General features: G+C 36.2%; 1 protein-coding gene across 2 annotated transcripts in view; it reads right to left on the bottom strand.

The window, feature by feature from the left end:
* Nucleotides 1–24,152, bottom strand: part of p130CAS (Serine_rich_CAS and FAT-like_CAS_C domain-containing protein p130CAS) — a 162,121-nt gene that overhangs the window by 24,995 nt on the left and 112,974 nt on the right. For both annotated transcript variants that reach the window (XM_033469348.2, XM_033469349.2), the window contains exon 3: nucleotides 21,280–21,429. In XM_033469348.2, the coding sequence (XP_033325239.1) occupies nucleotides 21,280–21,429 (150 nt within the window). The remainder of the gene's footprint in view (nucleotides 1–21,279; nucleotides 21,430–24,152) is intronic.

Below are 24,152 nucleotides of genomic sequence, written 5' to 3'. Positions count from 1 at the left end.
CTCTGCCTCCTGCGCAGCCAGGACCTTCGGTCTGTCTCAACGGCTGATAAGGATTTTTCTATACTGCCTCGCTGTTAAGGGTTGCGGGGAATGTATTAGAACGGAAGGCGAATTTCGAACTACCGCGTCTCGTTTAACCTCTTGCGTTATGATTTCTTTCGTAACTGCGGTTGAACAACTTCTTATCTAGATAATTATTCGAACGAGTAATTAATTGAATAATTCCATTGCAAACATAAGTCATCAATTACCTTGTTTGCGAATAAATTCTTTTCGCGGATAATTATATCAAATATAATGATATAATTATAACATACATTTGCAAATAATTCATTCACGAATAATTCATTCGCGAATAAAATGTTTGCCTTCACGAATCAAAATAATTTATTTCCAAGCCGCTCTATTCGTTGACTGCCACGACACATACCACGTTCTATCGCAATGGCAATTTTACCTTTGTCAGTTAGTTTCTCGCGTATTCCGAAGCTCAACTGCACTAATCCGGACACCTTTTTCTGTATTAAACCGTTTAGCAGTAAGTAGCTATTCGCCAGTCGACTGAATTACGGGACGAGTCTGAATTAGCCTTAACCCTGAGCCCCTACCGAGCGCTAATACGAAAAATAGGCAGAGGAGTATTAGAGCCTCGGAACGAAATTATAAGGCAAAAGATTAATTTCCATTATCACGCGAGAACGGGTCGTGTGAATTCTTTTTCCGTTCCACCGTGAAACTTGTTCGATTCATGTAAATCGCTCTTTATATATATAGCAAGGACGACGCATTTTCTTGCTCGGCCGGCTATACCATTAACAGCATAATAAAATGTACACCGCACGGCCTCGGAGCCGACGCGGTATTTCATCCCCGCGAAAAATTCCCCATCTCCGCGAGCAGTTTAATCATTTTCCACGTTGCGATCGATAGGAAGGAAGCAGGCTTCATTATAAACAGGGAACGCAATATTTTCGCGGTAATTACCGTGCGGCTGGCGGCCGTCAATGCAACATTTCGCCACGGGAAAAATCATCGTCCTGCGTTGAGAGCTGCCTGTCGGGGCTCTCGTATCTCGAACGTGGATCACGATGATCCTTCACGTCGGTACTCTATGACTCGAGGACACCCGCGACGATCTCCATCGATTATCCTCCAGTCTAATTATTACCTTTCGCTCCTTTCCATACGCGATTATTGCTCTCCTACCGTGTGTGCGATCTGCTGGCTGCGTCTGGTACGCTTAAGCTATCGCGATACAAGCGTTAGGTCACCTTAACGGTAGATTACGGATTTTGTTTTATTTATGGCGTTCTCACATTTTTCGATGAAAAGGATATCAAACCTTTAATATCCTTCGCAAACATTTTCTGTGTTAAACTCGAATCTGACGGGCGACGCCCGCCGCATATTTAAATATCTAAAAACCATGCAAATTTCTTGTAACGGTTAAGAAACAAATTATCATGATATTTGTACATTCTCTGTCTCTTTTTCTACTACCTAAAATTGTGTAATGAATTATAAGAAAATAAACAATATTGAAAAGGAATTTAAACGATTCGTAAATTTCGTTCACAATTATTTCAATTATGTTAAGAATCTTATTCTTAATTTCATTGTAGTTTAAAAAGAATATTTTTCAATTTCTAATATTTAATATTAGAATTACATTACTAATCTGTTCTATTGAAAATAAAATAGTGTTCACATTTATATAAATATCATAAACGAAAATTGAAATTTTTTAGTTTTATTTTGTGATAACTCCTCGCATAGAGTTGCGCTTAAATAAATTGTCTGCTTGTTTTTGCAAACAAATCGTAAAGCAAGAGATTAACAAATATCGATAATATTTCACTGCATTTTTATTTATCCAGGTTCTATGTATTTATTTATATATTTAATAATGTATTTACTTGACATATATTTTTACTTGTATGTTTTGCAATTTTTATTATATTTTGAATGTATTATAACGATGCATTTTATAGATTATACAGATTTTTATATATTCATGTCGGATTAAAAATGTTTTTGCCATGTTTTCATTGGAATACTGATTTCAATGTATTGCAATATCGATGTTACTGGAGCATTGCCCCTTCTTATATGCATTTATGGTATTCATATACTTTTAAAATACAGAATGATATTTACATTACGAATACAATAAGAAATTATGTTTTGTTGGCATCACTAATCATTTTTTCTTCATTTTAGTCTTTTAGCATTTTAAAGACTTAATTCTGAATCGAGATCACAAATTTCATTTTATAACTGCTATACTAGATATTAAACTGTTATTTCCAAAACAATCTATCTAATATTTTCATAATATTAGTACCATATTAATGTATTATTCACAATATAATGTACGCAAAATGAAAATTCTTTGCATGAATTGTCGAAATTCAAATTAAATAGAAAATTATTTCTATTTTAGAAGATTTTAACATCTTCAATATAATGTAACAACATTACCAAATTTTTCCATTTATCTTATTTTGTATTTAACCTATACATCTTTTATATAAACGTATAAAATCCACAGTTTAATCATAAGTAATTTTATAAATCTTAGGCAGCAAACGCGTCAACAAATGCTTCATTTTATTTGTAACTACAGTAAATTCTCCCCAATTTTCCTTCAGCTTGTAAACAAAAATGAACAATTTGGGAAGAAGAGATACGATTATTCGAGCCTCGAGGCTCATTTTTATAGTTACCGATTGTCAACAATTATAAAAACGAGATGCAAGACTCGAATAATCGTATCTCCTCTTCCCAAATTGTCCATTTTTGTTCACAAGCTGAAGCAAGATTGGGAAGAATTTACTGTACACAGAATTTTCAATAAACTGTACAAACATAACTATGAAATATTTTTTATGATTTCGATTAAGATCCGAAGTTAATTAATAACTAACAAACTGGACGTTCTAGATTCTGGAGCGTAGGGGACGCTGCGTGGTTCCTTCGATTCATTATCATATCTAACCCCTGATTGGATGAATCTTCAATATTTGTTCGAAAGTAGTTTTCTGGGAGTTGGAACGACAAGTGGTCTTATCGACGTCGAATTTGCATATTATTGTAAGCAGATGATCTCCCGCTAGGAAGTGAGGAAAGAGAAACGTGAGAACGTGGAGATTAATATTCTAATGTGATCTTTCGGTCTAAATGAAAACGATCCTGGCGATATCAACATTTATCAGACATTTATCAGATAAATATCATGGAAATAAATTCGATAGGCTCCAAAGAAGAGGTTGTTAATACAGTGGTGTGAATAATTATAAACTCAGAGTAATTTTTACATTATTAGTGATATTTAAACAAAAACTTAACAAAACACCATATTTATATACTTCAATATTGAAAATAATAGAAAATGGAAATATACGAATATAGCATTTTTTGGTTCTGGTTTAAATATTAGTAAAAATGTACTTTGAGTTTATAATTATTCGCAGCACTGTTAACCTCATTAGCTGAGTCACCTTGTATATTTAAAGAAAGCTCAACAACATATCGTATTTATATATGTATATTAGAAACAATAGAAAGTAAAAACATACGAATACGATATTTTGTTAGATTTTGTTTAGATGTCAGTAACAATGTAAAAGTTATTTTGTGTCTATAATCATGCATACCACTGTATTATGGATTTCGTAGTTCCAAGGAGTTGTCGATACATAGAAAAACAAATTTCATTTAAATATGAGAACTGAAAAATTATATTTCTCTCTCTCTCGGCCGCAAATGATTATTTTCCAGATCCCACCGTGCGTTGGAATGGATGGAAACGGAAAAATGTTTTACAGAAATTGTTACACCTCGAACGTGTCGCGAAGGATTCGTTTTATTTTGCGTACCAAGGGAACGTAATTTCTCAGCCGCCTCCTCATGCGTCCTTTGCCAACTCTCCCGATCCTCTTTTCAATTTTTCTACTTGCAGAGCTCCTTTCCCTTTCGCGTTTCTCCACCGTCTTCTTCATTTCATCCCTTATCGCCTTAGCCACGGCTCTTACGGTCTCCTTCACTCTCCCAACGTTCCTTCGGCTCTTGTCTTATCTCTAACAGTGGTTCCACTAAGTTCACCTCTTTTCCTCCAGCGGCCGACCTCTTTAACCTTTTAAATTGCCCCGACTCCCTTCCCCTTCTCCGAACCTTTTCTCCCTTTCCAAAGATTTTCCATACTTCACGCGCTGCTCCTCCTTTTTCTCGCCTCCCCCAGCATCCTTCTTCCTCGTCTTTTTATTGTCTCGACTTTTTACTTCCTCGAGTTCGCCAACTGTTTCACTCTTTTCTTGCTCAACTCTCCTCGCTAACACTCTCCTATCACTTCTGATCTAATCTCTTTTACTTCCGCTTCAGATTTCTTTCGCAAGCTTTCTCACCCCTACCCATTTTTCTTTCATCCGGTTCCCTCGGACTTTAAGACTATCGATTCCTCTCTGTACTTCGACGAGTCGGACTCGTGACGGAGATTGCAAAGCGAATCAAGTTATTTCATTCATCTGTGCGACAAATCGGTTTGTAGCTTCTTAACATCAAATGTTATTATCAATCAATCGATTAAAATTTCAGTTGCTTTATTTCACCAATATATTTTACCAAACTTATTAACAATCTAAATAAAAATTATCAAAATGCGTCGTACACCATTAAGTTTTCAAGTATTAAAGTATTAAAATATTAATTATCAAAGTGTTAAGTATTGGGGAAAAAACGAAGGATTTGTACCGACGTCTCGTTATTTAAATAATTAAATGTTGGCAACTTCGGAGCCGATGTGATGTGAACTTGATGCTACCAGTATGACGTAATCCGTTCTAAAAGTGGCATGAGATTATTGTACATCTAATTTCTAAGTATAAACCACGGTGCAAAGACCTGTGGATGCCGATCCTCGGGAATTTTCTAGCACGTTGGCAAAGCTTCTGGAAACTTTCTTACGCACGTGGGTGACTTCATTACGGAAACGCGTAGGATCGACGGCGAGTAGAGTCTTTCTCTCGCGTCGATCGCAGTATCTCGGATCATTACGTCATTCGGCATATTAAAAGCGTATGACCAGATGTAGATTAACGGGACTGATTACAACGTAACAGGTAGCGGTCGGAATAAGTACAACTTTCCCCTCCGTAATAGGGTCCCGCACCTATCTGTCCACGATCGAAAATCTAACTGCATCTGAAACGATACACCTTTCGCTATTTTTTGTATTTCATAAACCGGCGAAACTGTAAATTGCTCGACGCTCGATTCTTCTGTCTCGTTCCCGAGCTTTCGCTACACAAATAACGAAATTCGCCGCTGTATAATACCACAAAACTCTAATTTCCTGATTATACTTCGATGCGATAGAACGTCGACACGTGTTCCATTTGTAATTGATTCCGCGTGGTTCCTGCCGGGGTGGCGAAATTTCGCAGAAACATTCTGTACTTAGACATGGCTCGACCGATCGTATTTGGGGTGGTTCTAATACGTTCAATGAGTGCATTCTATTCAATGGATAATTGCATCCGTGAAATCGCAATTTTCATGTTAGTATATAACAAGTGTATAACAAATATACGGGGTGTCTCATAATTATGTTAACACTCGGAAAGAGGCGACTCCTCAGGTCATTTGATGTAACTTTTTCCTTAGCGAAAATGCAATCCGCGGTTTTGTTTACGAGTTATTAATGAAAAACGATAACCAATGAGAGGCGAGCTCGGCTGGCGCGAGGCGGCCGAACCAACGAGCAGTCGATGCCCAATTGCGCCGAATGGCTTGGCGCTAGGCGAGCTCGCCTCTCATTGGTCACTGTTTTTTTGTTAATAACTGGTAAACAAAGCCACGGGTTGCATTTTCGCTAAAGAAAAAGTTACTTCAAATGACCTCAGGAATTTCCCCTTTCCGAGTGTTAACTCGAATCGCCTCTCACTGTTTTTTGTTAATAACTGGTAAACAAAGCCACGGGTTGCATTTTCGCTAAAGAAAAAGTTACTTCAAATGACCTCAGGAATCTCCCCTTTCCGAGTGTTAACATAATTATGGGACACCTTGTATAATAGATGCAATAAATACGTATAGTATAGGAAATATAATAAATGAAACAAGTAATGATACAAACGAAAGATCGATAGAAAATGGATGACAAATTAGGTTGTAGAATGTGAATAGTAACCGAAACAATAGCAGACTATGTGAAATAAGTGTACGAGCCGTAAAAATAATTTAGGAAGACTCCAAAGCGATGTGTGTTTATTAGTAGACGATTGAAGCATTTATGGTAACCGTAGAGCGTACGGTGAAGTTCTGGAAGAAAGGTGCTAGAAGCAGTAGTGATAATGAAATCGCATTTAACGAGCTCGATTCACCGATGTCAACAGTTTTGGTGCGCACTGTACGATGCCGCGAGTCGATCAACCGGGAAATCCGATTTTTCTCAATCTCTTAGGTACGAGAACCGATTCATTAGGATCTCGACACCTTTGTCGAACGGCGTCGAGCATCATGCTACTACCGAGAGAGTAGATAATCCCACGCGAACAAGTTTCGCAGTTCATTGATACTGGCCGTTAAAGATCTCGGCCCACGCCCAGACGACTCCCGTTCTCCTTCACGCTCCCGCGCCCGTACCGTCCCACCCCCTGGCCCCTTGCCGTCTCGCCGATCCTCCTGTCTACGGATTTTCCCCTCTCTGTTCCTTTTTCCATGCCATTTTCAGCCGGTGCAACGGCGGTTCGCTCGTTCGGACGCTGACGGCAGTGACGGTTTTAAGATCCCGTCACCCCGGGCGACGAATCCGTTTCGCACGCAGCAGCCTGCCTTCGTTAATGGGAGGAGCAAGAATCTCGGTCGGCCGATTCTGCAACCGTCAAACGCGAGCAGAACGACACTTCCGGCGAATCCATCCGCCGATTTCCTGGATGGAGACTTTTTTGCGTAGCCTGCTGTCTTGTCCGGTTCACGCTGAGCCTAACGAGAACACTGAAACGAGTGTTACATTCTAAAGGAGTTGAATTTATTTCGACATTTTCCTTGCGTTTATTGTAATCTGTGCTTCGATTCGAAAATTTATTCGATCGTTGCCTATGAAAGTCTTCGTAGCTTCCACAATTTTTGTGGAAAATTGTTTGACCGACACCGTAGGTTTGGCGAGAGGGTTGCTGCTGTTGGGGTTGCTCACGATTTTAGGAACTACTGGATCGGTTCAAATTTATTTATTTCTGATTTTTCGTTTTGTTTTTGAAATTATAGAAATTTTTCTATTTATATATATTTTTATATATTATTCTATATTTTCTATATATTTATATTTGAAATTATAGAAAGGTTTCTGTGAGAAACCTTTTACACATTTTTTTATTTGAGCATATAGGGCGGCCTGTTCGGTGAATGAACGCTTAACCAGATAGCTGTTTTAGACGAGTATACTCGTCATGTAGAAATGACAACATTTCGTGTTACGATGGGTATACTTGTCAAAAACAGCTAACTGGTTAAGCTTATGTTCGTTAACACGTTTGTCACTATCGTATTAAATACATCGTATTTTCTTATAAAATGTGATGAAATTGTCGTCTCTAAATATCATGTTATTTAAATGATCTTTAAATCAATGTTTTCTAAATATCATGCTATTTGTGACAATTTTAAATAATTATATTCACTGAACTAATTTGATGTTCTTTACGTGAAATACAAAGTCATGGTCATCGCATATCTGTGATATTGATAACGATTATGTTAAAAATGTTAAAAATGAGCTGACACAATTGCCTGAACACAATTTTTCGATAATTATAATATCTTTTAAAAGTGTAATATAAGATTTATGCACTTGTGGCAAATATAAATTTTTTGAAAGCAAAGAAACCGCGTATATTATTATATTAAATATATTAATAAATAATAATAATTATTATTAATATAATAATATATTATTATATTAAATTAACTGAAATTCTTTACTGAATTAAATCAATATACATTTTCTTCTTATTTTAATAAAATCACCTATGAAAGTAGACATTCGCATAAAGATCCCCAGTCTAGTCATTTTCAGTGATATTTTTTGATGCGAAGCAACCCTCTATCAGCCATTTCTGAGTCCAATTTTTAGATGTTAAAAGTTATTTCACGAACAAGCGAAATATCTCTTTCGTCCTTCGAAAGATATCTAGTTAAAATAAAATGCTTGTAATCTAGTCAAAATAAAGTGAAAATCTGGTTGGTTACCATAGAGATCCCGTTGCATGTACAACTTCGCGCAAAATACATATGCGCGTAATCTAGTTATGAACTTCTATCAATACGATGCTACACCAGCGAAACGACGTAATACACGTTATTAACCGTAAGGTGTACAATTTCGAACTATCGCGACTCCCGCAATTTGTTCATTTGCAGCAGAAACTATTTTGCTTCGCGAATGAACTAACATCATAAAAATGAGACGAGAAGCGACGTAAGCGACCGCGTTGTTGTTCGAAATAGACTTTAACGGGCAAAGTTAGTGTACGTTACTGGTTGTTACTGACCAACGGAGCCGAGTCAGCCACGATCTGGTTATTCTATTTAACATCGCCGGAGCACGAAGCCACTTTCGCCTACGTCGTGAATACTCCTGTTTCTCTTCTTGCGTCGCCATGGTTATACTCGATCCACCATGATATTAGAGCTGTCGCAGTGTTTACAATATTTAAATAACATGTCCGTCGCGTTTCGAAACTATATAAGACCGCATACTCATTTTTCTAGCACGTACTTTATCATTTAAATAGAGACGGTACATTGGACATTCAAAAAGTTTCGAGATAACTATCTTTTTGCCATCAATACTCTTTGAATGATTGAAGGACCAAGCGATGAAATCGCAAAATATATAAAAATATTTAACACTAGATTGCCGGAGCAAGCCAATTTGTCTCATTTACGATTTTATTGCTATACATATGTATATAGAAAAACTTAAATAATTTTCTTGAAATATATGTTCGTTATTTAGAACATATGTTGCTCATAATTCTATTAAAAATCAACATATGTTGTAAAAAAAATTATTTAGGTTTTTCTATTTAAGTTTTTCTAGTAATAAAATCGTAAATGAGTCAAATTGACTGACTATGTAGTGTTAAAGAAATCAAAAATTTTGATCTAGTATAGTGAAACAACAACTATTATTGTGATTTAAACAGGTAATTATTATTATATTAAACAGGTAATAATTTAATTTAACCCAGGTAATTAATAATTTGAGAATATTGCGAGGATATGAATTTATTTTTATTTAACTAATAATAATCAAATTGAATTTGTGTTTAGACTTTAAGCACATTCTAATTGGTACGATTTCACCAATGCATTACAATCGTTTATATTGAGAACAAATTAAATTATAATTATAGTAAATTCTCTGCAATTGTCCAGATTGTAATAAAAAAATGGACAATTTTGGAAGAGAAGATACGATTATTCGAGCCTTATGCCTCATTTTTATAGTTGGTGACAATCGGCAATTATAAAAACGAGCTACGAATTTTGGATAATAGTATTTCCTCTTACCAAATTGTCCATTTTTGTTTACAAACTGTAGAACAATTGGGAAGAATTTACTGTACATTTAATTTTCATCGACTTATATTCAATAAATAATTTGATCTTCTGAAAAGAATTTAGTTCCTGACAAAATAATAGATAAGAAAACTAGGAAAGAAAAAGAATAAGCATTCCAGGTTTCGCGAGAATTCTGAGTTTGTTGAAACTCCTCCATTTGTCAAAGTTATTTGTCATAACGTCGTGAATATTGCCTACATGATAAAAATGAATATTATATAACTTGTTATTTAAGAAATACGTATTTACTGCATACCTTTTTTCATTTTCAGAATATGTTGTCATCCAAGTTTGAGTTAAATGCTTTATTAAGTAAATTTTCAAATTCTGTTAATCGTGTACTTAAAAGTTATGCAAATGATTTATATTACTTTATAAATAAACACACTTCGAATAGAAAAAATGACTCGCCCTCAAAAAAAATGATTTTAAAAATATGATTTTAAAAATATGATTAAAACCATGAATTTCTCTTCTCTGTATTCCTTTGACCTTTCGTCTACAGATTACGATTTTTAAAATTGTGGTTAACGATTCTGTTACAATATATTTACAAAGTAATAAATATATGAATATATAAGTATGAAAATCTAAATCTAAATATATATACAAATATATAAATATATAAAAATATTTAAATATATAAGAATATTTAAATGTATATAAATATTTAAATATATAAGAATATTTAAATGTATATAAATATTTAAATATATAAGAATATTTAAATGTATAAATACGTACTAAATATATAAACGTATAAATGTATAAATATAATGATAAAAGTAAGCACTGGACTAAAACGTTCGAACAGGTACATAGAATGGTACACGTATTCGCACGAAGCGATGAATCACGCGTCGCATTCGTCCGAAACGTATCTACTCGAGCAAAAACCTATGGAAGCATAAAATAGAATAAAGTGGAAAGGGCCCTTTTTCGATATTTGTTTTTTCACGGTAGCATACCGTTGCACCCTCTTCGAACGATTTACGAGAAGCCGATCCCGCAGGATACCCTACATGGAGCTTCCCTTGTCTCGTTCACCGTGCAAAGACCACCGGTGCCCTTATATGTCCGCAAGACCAGACAATATCTACTCTCCGACGCCACTTCGCAGCCTCCTCTTTCTCTCGCTTCTCTCTTTCTCTCCGATTCGCCATACGCTCGAGGAGAATGGTGTTCGGTGTTCGATTCGACGCTCGATTCCGAATAAACGGCCCGCGACACGTGAAATTCTAATTTCACTCGACCGGTGTCCGATTCCTCGTGAATTTACTCGAAAGCGCTTATCGAATCGCACAGAGGACTCCGCCATATTCACGCTTCGACTGCCATATTGGTCGCATACGTACGTGAATCACGCGATTACCCTTCGACCACCTCCGGAAATTCATTTTTACCGCAAACGCAGTGTGTTGACACCTAAGTGACTTATATTTAACGCGCTAGTTTCATTCGCAAATACAGTAAATTCTCCCAAATTGCCGCTCAGATTATGCTAAAAAAATGGACAATTTAAGAAGAGGAGATACGATTATTCGAGCCTTGCGGCTCGTTTTTACAGATGTTGACAATCGGTGACTATAAAAACGAGCTGCAAGGCTCTCATAATCGTATCTTCTCTTCCCAAATTGTCTATTTTCGTGTACAATCTAAGCGCCAATTAGAGAGAATTTACCGTAGAAATTTGTTACATATGTGTATATGTGTTATAGCAGAAGAACTTACGATTATCGCGAATATATTATTACTAGACTGTAGATTTTTATGTAAAGTAATATTTTGAAAGTAATATAATATTAAATATTATATTTAATTAAAGTAATAAATATTATTTTAAATTTATATTTAAATATTGATATTTATTATTTTAAGTAATATTTTAAACCTGAAACGCTTAAGGTATTAGAAGGTTTGAGATCGACTTAAGGGAGGGTCATCTTGTATCCGTATAAGAAAAAATCATATTTTCTGTTCGAGGCATATTTGTTTATATAACACTGTTTATACACATTTAGGTAACTGCAGAAATAAAACATAAAAAATTAGTAAAAGGACAAAATGTTCTCTCTGGATATTTTTTGACCTCCTTTGAGTATGCTTGAGGATTAATTGCAAGATACGCATTCGACTCTTTCGTTAACAATTTTAACAGGTAATAGGAACAGTGGTCTTTTGACGGAGAATTCGAACAGCATTAAAGGCGCGTATCGAAGAAACCCGATAGACGGAATGTGAAAAACAAACGGAGCGCAAAGCGCGCCGGTATGGAAGCGGGAACTCGTAAAGGGTGAAGAAGAGGAGGAGACACGAAGATTTTCAGACGGTGATAAAAGAAGAGACGTTAAGATCTTCCTGGAAGGAAGGAAGTCGATGAAGACGGATATAGAAAACAGTGGAGAAAGTGTGAGATAGAGCGACAAGGAAGAAGGAATGGTGGAGGACGAGAGGGGGGGGGGGGCTCGCTATGGATATGTACACGTGATGAAACGCGTCCGCCCTTCTTTGAGCTAAACCGCCCCGCACATTCCATCGAGATGACTCCGGGGACCCCACTTTGTATTCCCCGCAAGCTGGAACGTGTGCGGGTGTTTCTCCGCGCGATCGTGAGAGACATCAAAAGTGACTCGGAAGAACGGAGAACAACAGTGGCGAGAACAAACAAATTTGAAACGCATAGAATGCGGCTAAAGAGCGACTCTTACGCGGCAAATTTTGTCGCGAACGCAGCAGCGTTACCGCGCCTTTGGTTTATTTTCAAGCGTAAGGTAAAGGTACCTATTATGGAACACCGCTCAATTGTGACCCTTACTTGAAACAGTAGCACAAATAACACGGTAAAAAGATAGGCAATGCATATGAAAGTGGATGTAAAAATTGTATTCATATTTTTGAGCTTTGTTGTTTATACATTCGCTGGCGCATATACTGTTATGTAATAATCAGCTTCGAACAAAAATATTTGTTCGTATACGGGTGTTTCTATGCAAGAGCGCACTGTTCCATATTGCGTACTTCAATTTTTTCGTTGTTCCGATTTACGGAATAGTTGGCATCCGTGTTTCACACTCGATGTTCCCATTTCGGAACGGCCTTTTAACATGGGCTCCTGTACTATTTTGTTTGTATTATTTTTTATTCATATTAAATAAATATTTCAAGGTTCATTACGTGATCTAGAAACGTCAATCCATCGAAAAGTATAAACATCCACCAATAACGTTCTTCGATTGTAATAAAATCGATGACAATCTTATACTCCCTGAAAATTGTAATAATAAAGGTATTTTTATATTATTGTATATTTATATTATATAAATATCTCAAAGTTTATTACGTTAAGTAGAAATGTCACTCTATAGAACAGTAGTATAAATATTTACTACTAATAGCGTTCCATAATAGGTACTCTTACCTATCTAATTGAAGAATTATCCGACGAAAGTATTAGGTCTACCAGAAAGTTCTGTCCGTTTTCTTGTCAGCGTGATGGCAACTTGTAAATGCCATTTTTAAAAAGTGATTTATTTTTAGAGGCGAAGAACTCAACTAGTGCTTGGTTGACATCAGCTTCAGTTTTGAATTTTTTTCCTGTGAAAAGTTTTGCAAAGAGAGAAACAAGTGATAATCGGAGGGTGCTAGATCTGGGGAGTACGGTGGATGTGACAGAATTTCCCAGCCTAGCTCTGCGATTTTCTGACGAGTCGCCAAAGCAGCATGTGGTCTGGCATTATCATCGGTAGCCATGTTTTCACGATAGCGTCTCACTTAATAATGACATGAGACATCTTTGTTTCAGTTTATTTAGGAGAGTACATGTGTGTAAATGCAATGATAAAGAGAGATATTCATATACGTCTCAAATCAACATGTGCATATGGATTGAAACTTGAAGTGACACTATCGGACGGAACTTTCCGGTAGAACTAATAATATTTCGGTCATCGAAGTTATATAGGATTATCAGTCGATAGGAAGAACAATTATCTCCAGAGATTGAAGTTGAGAAATTAAATTCTGGCGAAGAATTACCTCGTTCCGGAGCACTGTGCGCGGTGCGAATATCGGGCGGCCACATATGGTGCGGATTTCGCGAGCGCACGACTCGCGTTTCGGATGTGTGCGCGAGGTATTCGAAGAGGAGGAAGGGAGGGTAACAAAAATACCGCTAGGTTCGTTTCGCGGGACGACCCGGGGCACCTGCTCGAGTACCTGAATCCGAGTAATTCCGTCGTGACGAGGCAATTTCGAGGAAGCTCGTTCCGCGTAACGTTGACCCTACACGCCGTCGGCAGTCGTATTTCTGTCGACGAGCGACAAGCAGGCCCGCATCTGCGAGACGCGTCCGTCCGGATCTTCATGGAGAGATCGTGCGCGCCACGCAAAAACCGTTCTGCCTACGAGAAACAAGAAGATCTCGAGGAAATGCCGGTTCCGCCGGAGGAGAACAGTCTCTTCTCGCGAGTCTATCTTCCTTCCCCCCCTTCACCGCTCTTCTCTCTTTCTCTCGCTGACTGCTCGACGTCTTTTACCGTCCGGGTGTAGGGAGAGATGAAACTTCGTTCCCGTCTGTCTCCCTTTTATTTCCATCTCGTTCCGAATGGGACATTTTACTCTCCAGTCTCGCGCCGCGACTTTAACACTTTAGGCTCAACACCTTGCGCACGGTAAAAGCCACTTGCGAGTTAAACGGAATTTATTTGCGCGCTGATTTCGCTGGAATTTTGGAGATTCATCTGAATTGGACATTTTCTTCGGAAGCTTTGTATCGCGACGTTAGATACAGTTTCTTTGAAACCATTATCCAGAGTTGCGCGCATTCACACCTTTGAGGATCTAATAATATAGGTTACCCGGATGTCCAATCAGTTTTGGAAAATTAACTACTCGAAGTTATAGTAACGCACCTCCTATTAACTAGGATAGACGTCTCAATTTCCGTGCTTGTCCCAATTTTCGCGTTTCCAGATTAAAAACGTAAAGAAAAAGAAAAGTTGTAAGAAAAGAAAAGTTGGGTATCCTAAAATTATGGTACTTTCGGGAAATGAGGGGTTCCTGCGATTATTTGAAGTAACTTTTTCCTTAGCGGAAATACAATCCGCGGCATCGTTTACGAGTTATTAATGAAAAACAGTGACCAATGAGAGGCGAGTTCAGATGGCGCGCGGCGGCTGAGCCAATGAGTGGAACTGGGTTTCAGCCGTCTCGCGCCAGCTGACTTCGCCTCTCAATGGTCAGTGTATTTACAACTAAATGGGTGAGTTTCTTATTGATAATATTCTTCATATTTCTCTCTAACAAACATATCCCTTACGTGCTTTAACACGATTATTATTTATTAAATTAGCTTTGCGAATCATTCGTTGAACTGTGTTCGGGACACGGAATTATTTAAATTAAAATATCATTTACGTTTTTTGTTAATCTTCACTGTACACCTTGTTTAAAAATTTCATATGTTGACCTTGACATAACCTTGACATAACCTTGAGATAACCTTGAGATAAAATTTGACCTTGACATAACCTTGACATTGTACGAGGTCAATGCACTATCCTGTGCACATTTCCGTGCATGAAGTGTATTTACAACTAAATGGGTGAGTTTCTTATTGATAATATTCTTCATATTTCTCTAACAAACATATCCCTTACGTCCTTTAACACGATTATTATTTATTAAATTAGCTTTGCGAATCATTCGTTTGAACTGTGTTCGGGACACGGAATTATTTAAATTAAAATATCATTTACGTACTTTGTTAATCTTCACTGTACACTTTGCTGAAAAATTTCATATGTTACACACAAGGTGTCATGCACACTAGAAAATTAAAACGGCCGTCACGGTTAAATTACTTACTATTTCGGGTCCGAAAAATTAGTAAATATTCTTCAGACGTTCTAAAGTAAAGGTGAACAGCGTTTTTCTTAAAAATATCACTGTTACGTAGTAAAAAAAATCCGAAAGTTCTCGCTTCGTGATTTGTTCAATACTTCGAACGCTGCTCGAGTCCGTCCCGACCATCTGTCAAAGCCTCGTGCTGCGGGCTCTCGAACTTCGCGCCGTCACCTCTCATTGGTCAGTGTTTTCCGTTAATAACTCGTAAACAAAGCCGCAGATTGCATTTTCGCAAAGGAAAAAGTTACTTCAAATGACCTCAGCTACCCCTTATTTTCGGCTGTTGAAATAATTGTGGAACACCCTGTATTATATAGCTTAAATATTTGTCGTACACGTGTATGCAGTAGAATCAATCATTGACGGACTTTTATTAACAGAACGATATTTTGTGTAAAATAAAACTGATCTCCATTAACTGTAACAAAGATGAATCGAATAAATATTTCTTTCTTTCTTCAACAATTTCAATGAGTTGAAAATAATATATGAATGTCCTGAAATTCTTTTAATATATTTTCATTGTTTAAAATTTCACCTGCCCGTTTCTATCATAAAATCTATTATAAATAAAAATATCTATTATATCGAATCTATTATAAATTAAAAAATCTATTATAAAATCTGCAGTCTAGTATAACATTAAATGACTTTTTGAGAATCTAAAGAGAAGAGATTCGTTCGTCGACTTTCGAATCGTTTCGATCCGAAATCAATGGGTTGCACGGACTTACTAAACTATCGCGGTTTCGACTCCCGACGTTATAAGTTTCGACGTCCGCCCGTGTACCTATTTGTATGGCTATTTGAATAACAAATACATGCTCGTGAACAGAACTCTTTTGTTTTATTCTCCCTTTCTTTCCATCGTCTCTTTACATCGAAATCTACGGCAACATAAAAGAAAGCCTGAGTTATGGCCGGCAGCCCGCGGATAGAGCCCTCAAGGATTCCAATCGGAAATTCAGCGGGCTGAGAAATGAATATAAATGCGAGATCGTGGTGCAACGGAAATATATTTTTTATCGAACGGAATCCCAGCATGTACGGCCGTAGTTTTCTACCCTTTCAAATTTTGTCGTCGAAAAATATATCAACGTTTCTCGATTAACTCTTGCGTTAAATTTTCACCGTCTGTGTTGCTACAATATCGTCGCATCAAATTATTTAACGCCACGAAAAATAGAGAAACAATACAGTATTGTCGTCACATCTTTTTCAAATATGTAGACGCTTAAAACACTATGTTTCTTAAAAGGTAGCACAATTTTATTGGCAGTTACCGATTTGTATATTTCAGCATAAATCCGAAGGAATGCTGGTCGAATAAAACAATGTGGTGAATGAATTGCAGAGAAATTGCTTACTTTTCGACCATAAGTTTCACTTTCTGCATCTCTTGCAATTATTTATTGCTTATTAATCGTTCTTCTTCGACGAAACACTTTGTGAAAGATGCCAGATCGATGGACGATTAATTTCTATCATTGTCGAGTTTGCGTCGATTTCATACAAGTTGTTCCATTAATGTCTCGCATCAAATATCACAAGCATTGTTTATTGATCATTTTTGTTTAACGAAATGTTTTCCGGCGCCATGGTAGCACTGTCGGATCGCTGAACGATTAATTTCCATCGTCGACGAGTCCTCGTCGATCTCAATTTCGGCGTGTTCCATTAATCCCTTGTATTAAGTATCGCGGATTTAATTAGTTCTGGTGAATTTACACCGCAATTAGAGAATAGGCCCTCGTGCATTCGAGATATCTATGCGCTCCCGTTGCGCGGCGCGGGCAGAGCTGTAATTATTCATCGATAATCGTATCTACGGCCCCAAACGACTCCGATTTCGGCGGGGACACACCGTCGACGCGTTCTCGATTTAGCGAAAATTGCGCGACGGATATTATGCCCGGCGCACTAAATATCCAACGAGTCGCGTGATTAATGCACCGTGTCTCTGTACGTACACATATTTTCATTTCGTGCCGGCTAACATCTGTCACGAGTTTCGTAATGGAGATCGCGAATCGAGGACTGACGCCAAATGCCGATTCACCGCGTACACGCTTGCGTTGCAGATTAATTTTGCCTAGCAGATTTTCCATTATTTATCGACACGTAATTCTAGATTTGTTAAACATATATACAGGGTGTCCAAGTTCTTTCCGGCATAACTTCGCCAGCGTATTTGACGAGCAAAAGCAAGAACAAAATATGTTATACATAACATATGCTGTTAAATGTTTTATTAAGGAATTCATTAATAAATAAAATGATAATAAACTTAGTAATGCGATAGAGTGAATTTTTGTTAGGTGATAAACCTGTGATCGTAATAACGGACGGCATCTTGAAATGTTATTACATTATTATTACATTAAGAAGTTCTACTGTTATTTTGCTTAGTTATGTTTCATTTGGTTTTGTTGATAAACACAGAACTTCAATGAGATTATGTGAGTTTCTATAACACTGATGATGTCCGTACGCTCTGTCGACGAAACGCCAGTTCATTATCATTTTGTATTATTAATTATAAATCCTTAATAAAACATTTAAGAGCATATGTTAGTATAATATTTTTTCCTTATTTTTGCTCGTGGAACACGCTGGCAAAGTTATGCCGAAAAAAACCTAGGATACCCTGTACATTGTCGCACTGAAGTTTCGCTTTTTAGGGATTTAATTACTCAATTTCGGATGTTTATGCAATTTTCTATATTTGTAGACTAGTTTCGAGAAAGTGAAATTAAACAGAATTTTAGTACATAGCGAATAATAAGTAAATCAAAACTGTATTAAATTACATCGAATTTTGGAGTTTAGAGACTTTTGAACTGCTTTATAAGCTATACATTTATAAAGATCTGAAAATCTGTAATACGAAATGTATTATGAAATTAATGCATTCTGCAATAATAAATAATGACAATAATTTAATTTAAATTCATACCTTTACATTAAAGTGTTTGATGTTTTGCAGATGCTTATTGTTAGCCTCCACTATTACACTTCATGTTCGCAATCCCAAAAAATGCATTTATATAGATATGAACTATGAACAAAATCAGTTTGCAGTTGAGCCATATTATTATTTTATTTTCTTATACTTCTCTATGTTGTTTTCGCTAGGAATTGTAAAATACAGTAAAACCTCGATTATGCGACTAATCCTGGGACACGTGTGTTGGAACGATACAACAATCACTTTCTTAATGTTCATTTTAACACGAGCCGTTTAATGCAGAAGCGACGTAAATCAAATCTTGCAATCCAAATGAATATTAAAAAGTTTAAAATGATTATGTATGTTGCTTTTCCAGTGCATACAATACCATTGTCTCAAGTAATAATTTTACAGATCTTTTATTTCACTTTATTCTATCGCTCGTTACCCAATAATACACAATTTGTCGACTATAATATATTTATTTACTAATATATTTACGATGATTATGAAAAAAACATAAATATAAAACATAAACGTCTTACAAGCCAATCTGTGTAAGTCCATCAACCTTGAAATTCCGGTAAATAAGGATTTTGCAGATTAGCTGTAAAAAATAACAATGCCACTAATAGTGCAACGCCCAATTTTTATTATAAGATGGCGTACAAATGAACTGAACCAGAAGGAAAGCAAAAGGAAAATGTTAATGCTTTTTTAAAAAAAAAACAGTAATTTGCTTCGGGAGCGTTCACTTACAGTAATAAATTATAAAACATTCACCACCCTTATTTTAGTCAACCATTTCTGCTATGAATGTTTAAGATCCGCTAATAATCGTGTAACAACGATTCAAACATCTTTAGCAGCGAAAGCACACAATTTTAACAGATTCACAATTCGATAAAGTACAGTCACATCGTCTTCAAGATCCAAATAGAAGAACGTTAGATTAACATAGCATTTGAATATCACATGTCTCGCATAAGGTAGAATTATACCCGATTCTACAGTTTTGAAAATCCTAAAGAACAGCGATCAAATTTCTTACAGAGTCGACTGCTTGCGAGAGCATTAGCCGGTGGCTCGGAACGAAATTTATCCGAGCCTAATTCATCGGTTCTCGGTGTTAGCTATATGATCGTTGGTGACAGATGCTGAGCGACGCCAATAGCAGACACCCAGTCAGTGGCCAGAAGGAGAGCCCGGGAAACGAATTGGTCGTCAGCTGATTTTGACAGATCCCGTTTCTACGTGAACTCGAGCCTACATGACCGGGGCTTTAAAGAGGGGGGGGAGGAGAGGACCGGTGGAGTGTTCAGGGGTGGAGGAGTTATGGTGAACACAATGGAACCACCACTGCCGCCGACGACGCCATTGTGTGTCCGTACCGCGTACCGCGTATAAAGTCGATCGATGGGACAGAGTGGAGGACGATGGGCTTGAACTTCATGAATTTCAGCGTCTTTTCAAATCGCGAATAAATTAAACGCCGGACGGCAGCTGCACGCAACGCCAATAAAATGCGACCTCCGGGGATAATAGATCGGCTCGTCGATATCGTCCAATCGAGTTAGATGAAGTACCAAAGGGAGCAATCCGGAGCCCGGAATGTTTAGACGGATCCTTCGAGATCATTCTTTTGTGCTCGTGCGATCGATTCCGCTTAGGGGCGTTTGTGCCGACGGACGAACCTGCTGTAATTCTATTTCGAAAGCAATCGGTTCGCAACGGTTTTATCTTGCGAGGGCACACGGTAAGTAATTTTTGGGTTTATTGAATAAGAATGTTTCTCAAATTAATCGATTATTTCATTTTCATTTAATCGGTTAGCTTTTTTCAGATTTAACCAGTTAGCTGTTGCAACCTCTTTGAAAGGTGTGCACCTAAACTATGTCGCAACGGAAGAAACAACTATTTGTACACATTGTACACAGTTTTTTCGTAATAATTATTAATAGCCTTTTTATTTGTTCCTTTGTCTTGGCTTCGAAATATTCGAAACATTTTAAAATTGGCGAATATATTTTAGTTTTCACTAAAAGTGTAATTTGAACAGCAAATTTTTACACAGGACGAGTATACTCGTCGTAACACAAAATATATTGCCATTTCTTCGTGACGAGTATACTCGTCAAAAAACAGCTAACTGATTAAATGAGGTAAAAAGAGAGGTGAATATCTGAAGTCTGAATATTAGATTATTATATTTATTTATCATTATTATAAGTCTGAATATTATAGAGGAGGGTTACAATGGAGTCCACTGTATGAAAAATATGTTTGAAACTAACCAATAAGCTATTAATTAATATCCTTTTATGGTTGAGGGTTAATTGAGAGTTAATTGTTGATAATTTGAAATGTAACTTAATTAGGAGTGGTTTAAAATTAAGTATCGTTCCAAATTATAATAAATATTTTAAATCAGAATTCAAATTAACTTAACAGTAACTTGAAGTAATTATGATTCATAGTTCAAAATTTTATTCGGCTTAAAGCAATCTTTCGTGCAACGTTTCTGTCGGCGGTAATCCGACTTTGTTGTGAAAAGCATATTTCAGTAAATGATTTGCTGCGTCCTCGGGCGAATGTAACTTTTGCTGACTTTTTCCGAGTACGTAATGCTTTCAATTATGTTACATTTAGTTGCTCCGATGTTTAGTTTTAATGAATACTTTCAGTAAATAGCTCCTATGTCGAGCAAAACAAAATATATCGTCAAAGCGGAGAAAGAAAAGGAGGGGAGCGGAAGTTTCTCTATGCTCCACGAATTTAATAATAGGATTGTGCCACAAATGACTCACCCTGTTTGGCTGGACGTGCCAGCTACGCCGTTTTCCATGTCTCTGTACACCATCTTCGGAAATGGTTAGGTCAGGCCTGCTGCCAACCAAACAACCCCCTGTATCATATTGGCCGACCAAGAGTCTCAATCGATTTCCTGGACAGATGCCCTGAACAGAAAAAGAAATACGTACATACATTTCGCCACTGATATTGCATTCCAACAAGACATGTGCTTCTTTATCGAACCAAAACGATTCCTTTCGAAAACGACGATCAACAATCGATTCACCGTGTTGTAAACATCGAAACAGATTCTTTCTAGTATTCTACATAAAAACGCGAATTTACGTATTTATTTACATAATTATTTACACAAATATTCACATAAATATTTACATAATTATTTACATAATTATTTACACAATTATTCACATAAATATTTACATAATTATTTATGTAAATATTTACGCAATTATGTACATAAATATTTACACAATTATTCACATAAATATTTACACAATTATTTACATAATTATTTACACAAGTATAGACCTGTTAGCATTTACTCAATAGATAATTATTTGCGATTTAGAGTTAAGGATTTCTTCATTAATTTCTTGATAGTAATAATTGGACTGTGAGTTTTTTACTTTATAATAAAAGTGAGTAGATCAAACATCTTAGTGTAAATACGTTAGAAAAAATTAAAAATATTGCTATCTTCTCTTTACTTTATTAAAATTATTAAAAGAATTTTATTCAATTTCTGTTTCTTACAATCGAGTTAGAAATCTAATAATAATAATTTTAATTGAGAATCAACGAGTTACCCTCGGTTGTATCTTTTTTCGTTCTTCTTTATATATCCTTTTGAATCTAATCCTTAGGACACATCTACGTAACAAATAATATTAGCTCGCGATTTCATACTGAAAAGTCGAAAACTCTCTCGCGGTTAGAAGGTTAATTCACAAATCTCGAATCAGAGCAATCGCAACAATTTTTACTGAATTACTATGTTAACGAAAATAGAAATTTGTATAAACATCCCCTGCAATGTCGTCCAAAACGTTAAAAACCCGTCACACCTTTGCTACAATCTCCAAAATTCTTTCAGTATGCTTAACGCGTCCGATGAATGAGATGAGGGGCCTGATTGCGAGCATTTCCCAAAGGCATCTTAACATTCCTAGGATACTTTGAAATCGTAGTCAGTTTTAGGGGCGAATGGAAGCTCCAATTAGCCGTCTGCGCATTCGCGGACGCGAGGAGTTTCTTGCGACTCCGTGAAATCTCGACGAAAATAAACGGACCGGGGCTAAGTTTCGTCTCCCTGATTTCGAGAAGCTCGTCTTTCCGTGTAAAAGAACGGTATCGTGTAACCCGCACACTCGTCGTCGAAATTCTAAGAGAAGTTCCGAGCCTCCTTGCGTATCAAGTTCTCCGCGTGTGTAACATACTTCTGTGTCTGCAACCCCTGTGACGGCCGCAGCTGCTGACCGCATCTCGGGGTGGTTTTCGAATTACTTTCAGAAATTTGAAATTCATATTTGAGATTCTTACAAGATGTTCGATACGGTTTCGCAGTCCGGACGCATTCATTTGCAGATCATATTCGTATTTCTTCAAATGAACTTCACCCTTTTGTGAATAAATTACAAAACTTATATTTTTGTACATTTTCAAAAATAATTATACGAAAATCTCCAGGCGATAACTAGACTGCGAATTTCTGTGCAGAATACAAATTTTCGATTGCAAAGAATAGGAAAATTTTAATTTCCTTTTTAATAATTTCAACAGATTGGAAATTGAGTAATAATTCCTTGAATGTTTTCATTGTCTAGAATTTCCAAGACTCATCTCTGTCGTAAAATATAATTATTTATAATTTTACCAACACCGTGCCTAGCAATTTAAAATTTCGAGGTTTCGGTTCAAAACGTGCTATTTTAATGTGCCGTAGTAAAAATTCGTTGAGTATTGGCACATCGTGTAACATGAATTTGAACAAGTTTTTGAAAAAAACTTTTCAATTAATCTGTTGAAATTTAATCTGTTTTAAAATTGAAACTAGGTTAGAGAAAGTTCACAGAAGTTTTTATAATTGCTTTTCAATTCCTTCATAGTAGTAAACATTAGACTGTGGATTTTATGCATTTATGGCAAAAATGAGTAGTATCATTTTTAAGTAGTAGAGAGATTAAAAGAATTTTAAAATGTCATTGTATTATTTTCAGTCTAATACAATTATTCAATGAAAAATGAACTTTCTATTTAGTTTTTGTTTCTAGCAATTGATGTAGACAATTTTTATTTTGCATAAAATTCCGCAGTCTAGTAATCACATTTTTTGATCGCACACAAAAAATGTTCGTAATTTTTTAGATGTTTTACGTAATATTTGGGCTATTTTACGTAATTTTGGGGTTATTTAGGTGATGTTTGCTGTTTCTACGTAATTTTGGAGGTTTCCACGTAATTTTGCAGATTTTAACGCAAATCATTTGTCTTTTCACAAAATGATTACCTTCATTTCTACCACACTCTGACGAAACAAAGTTTTACGTCCAACTTATTGTACTGTCACAATTGTGACACTCTCCTCCAAAAGTATTACGACTCGCGCAGAAAATGAAATAGATTTGAGAAACCGGTAGGAAATTGTTATAATTTCTTCAATTTATTTCAAAGTTAATTATATTAAAAAATTAATTTAAATTAAATTAAATTAAAAAAATTAAATTTTCTTTTCGTCGATATATCAACCGCGTTATTTAATTATTTTATGAATTAATTTCGACACTCGTTCTATTAATTTGCTTATGATTTCTGATCCTATTTGCTTCCATGCATGCTGTAGCATATTATACATATTTGGCAAACATTT

This window comes from Megalopta genalis, chromosome 7 (assembly GCF_051020955.1).
Source record: "Megalopta genalis isolate 19385.01 chromosome 7, iyMegGena1_principal, whole genome shotgun sequence".
In the NCBI taxonomy this organism is placed as follows: Eukaryota; Metazoa; Arthropoda; class Insecta; order Hymenoptera; family Halictidae; genus Megalopta; species Megalopta genalis.
This window is presented reverse-complemented; position numbering and strand designations above follow the sequence as displayed.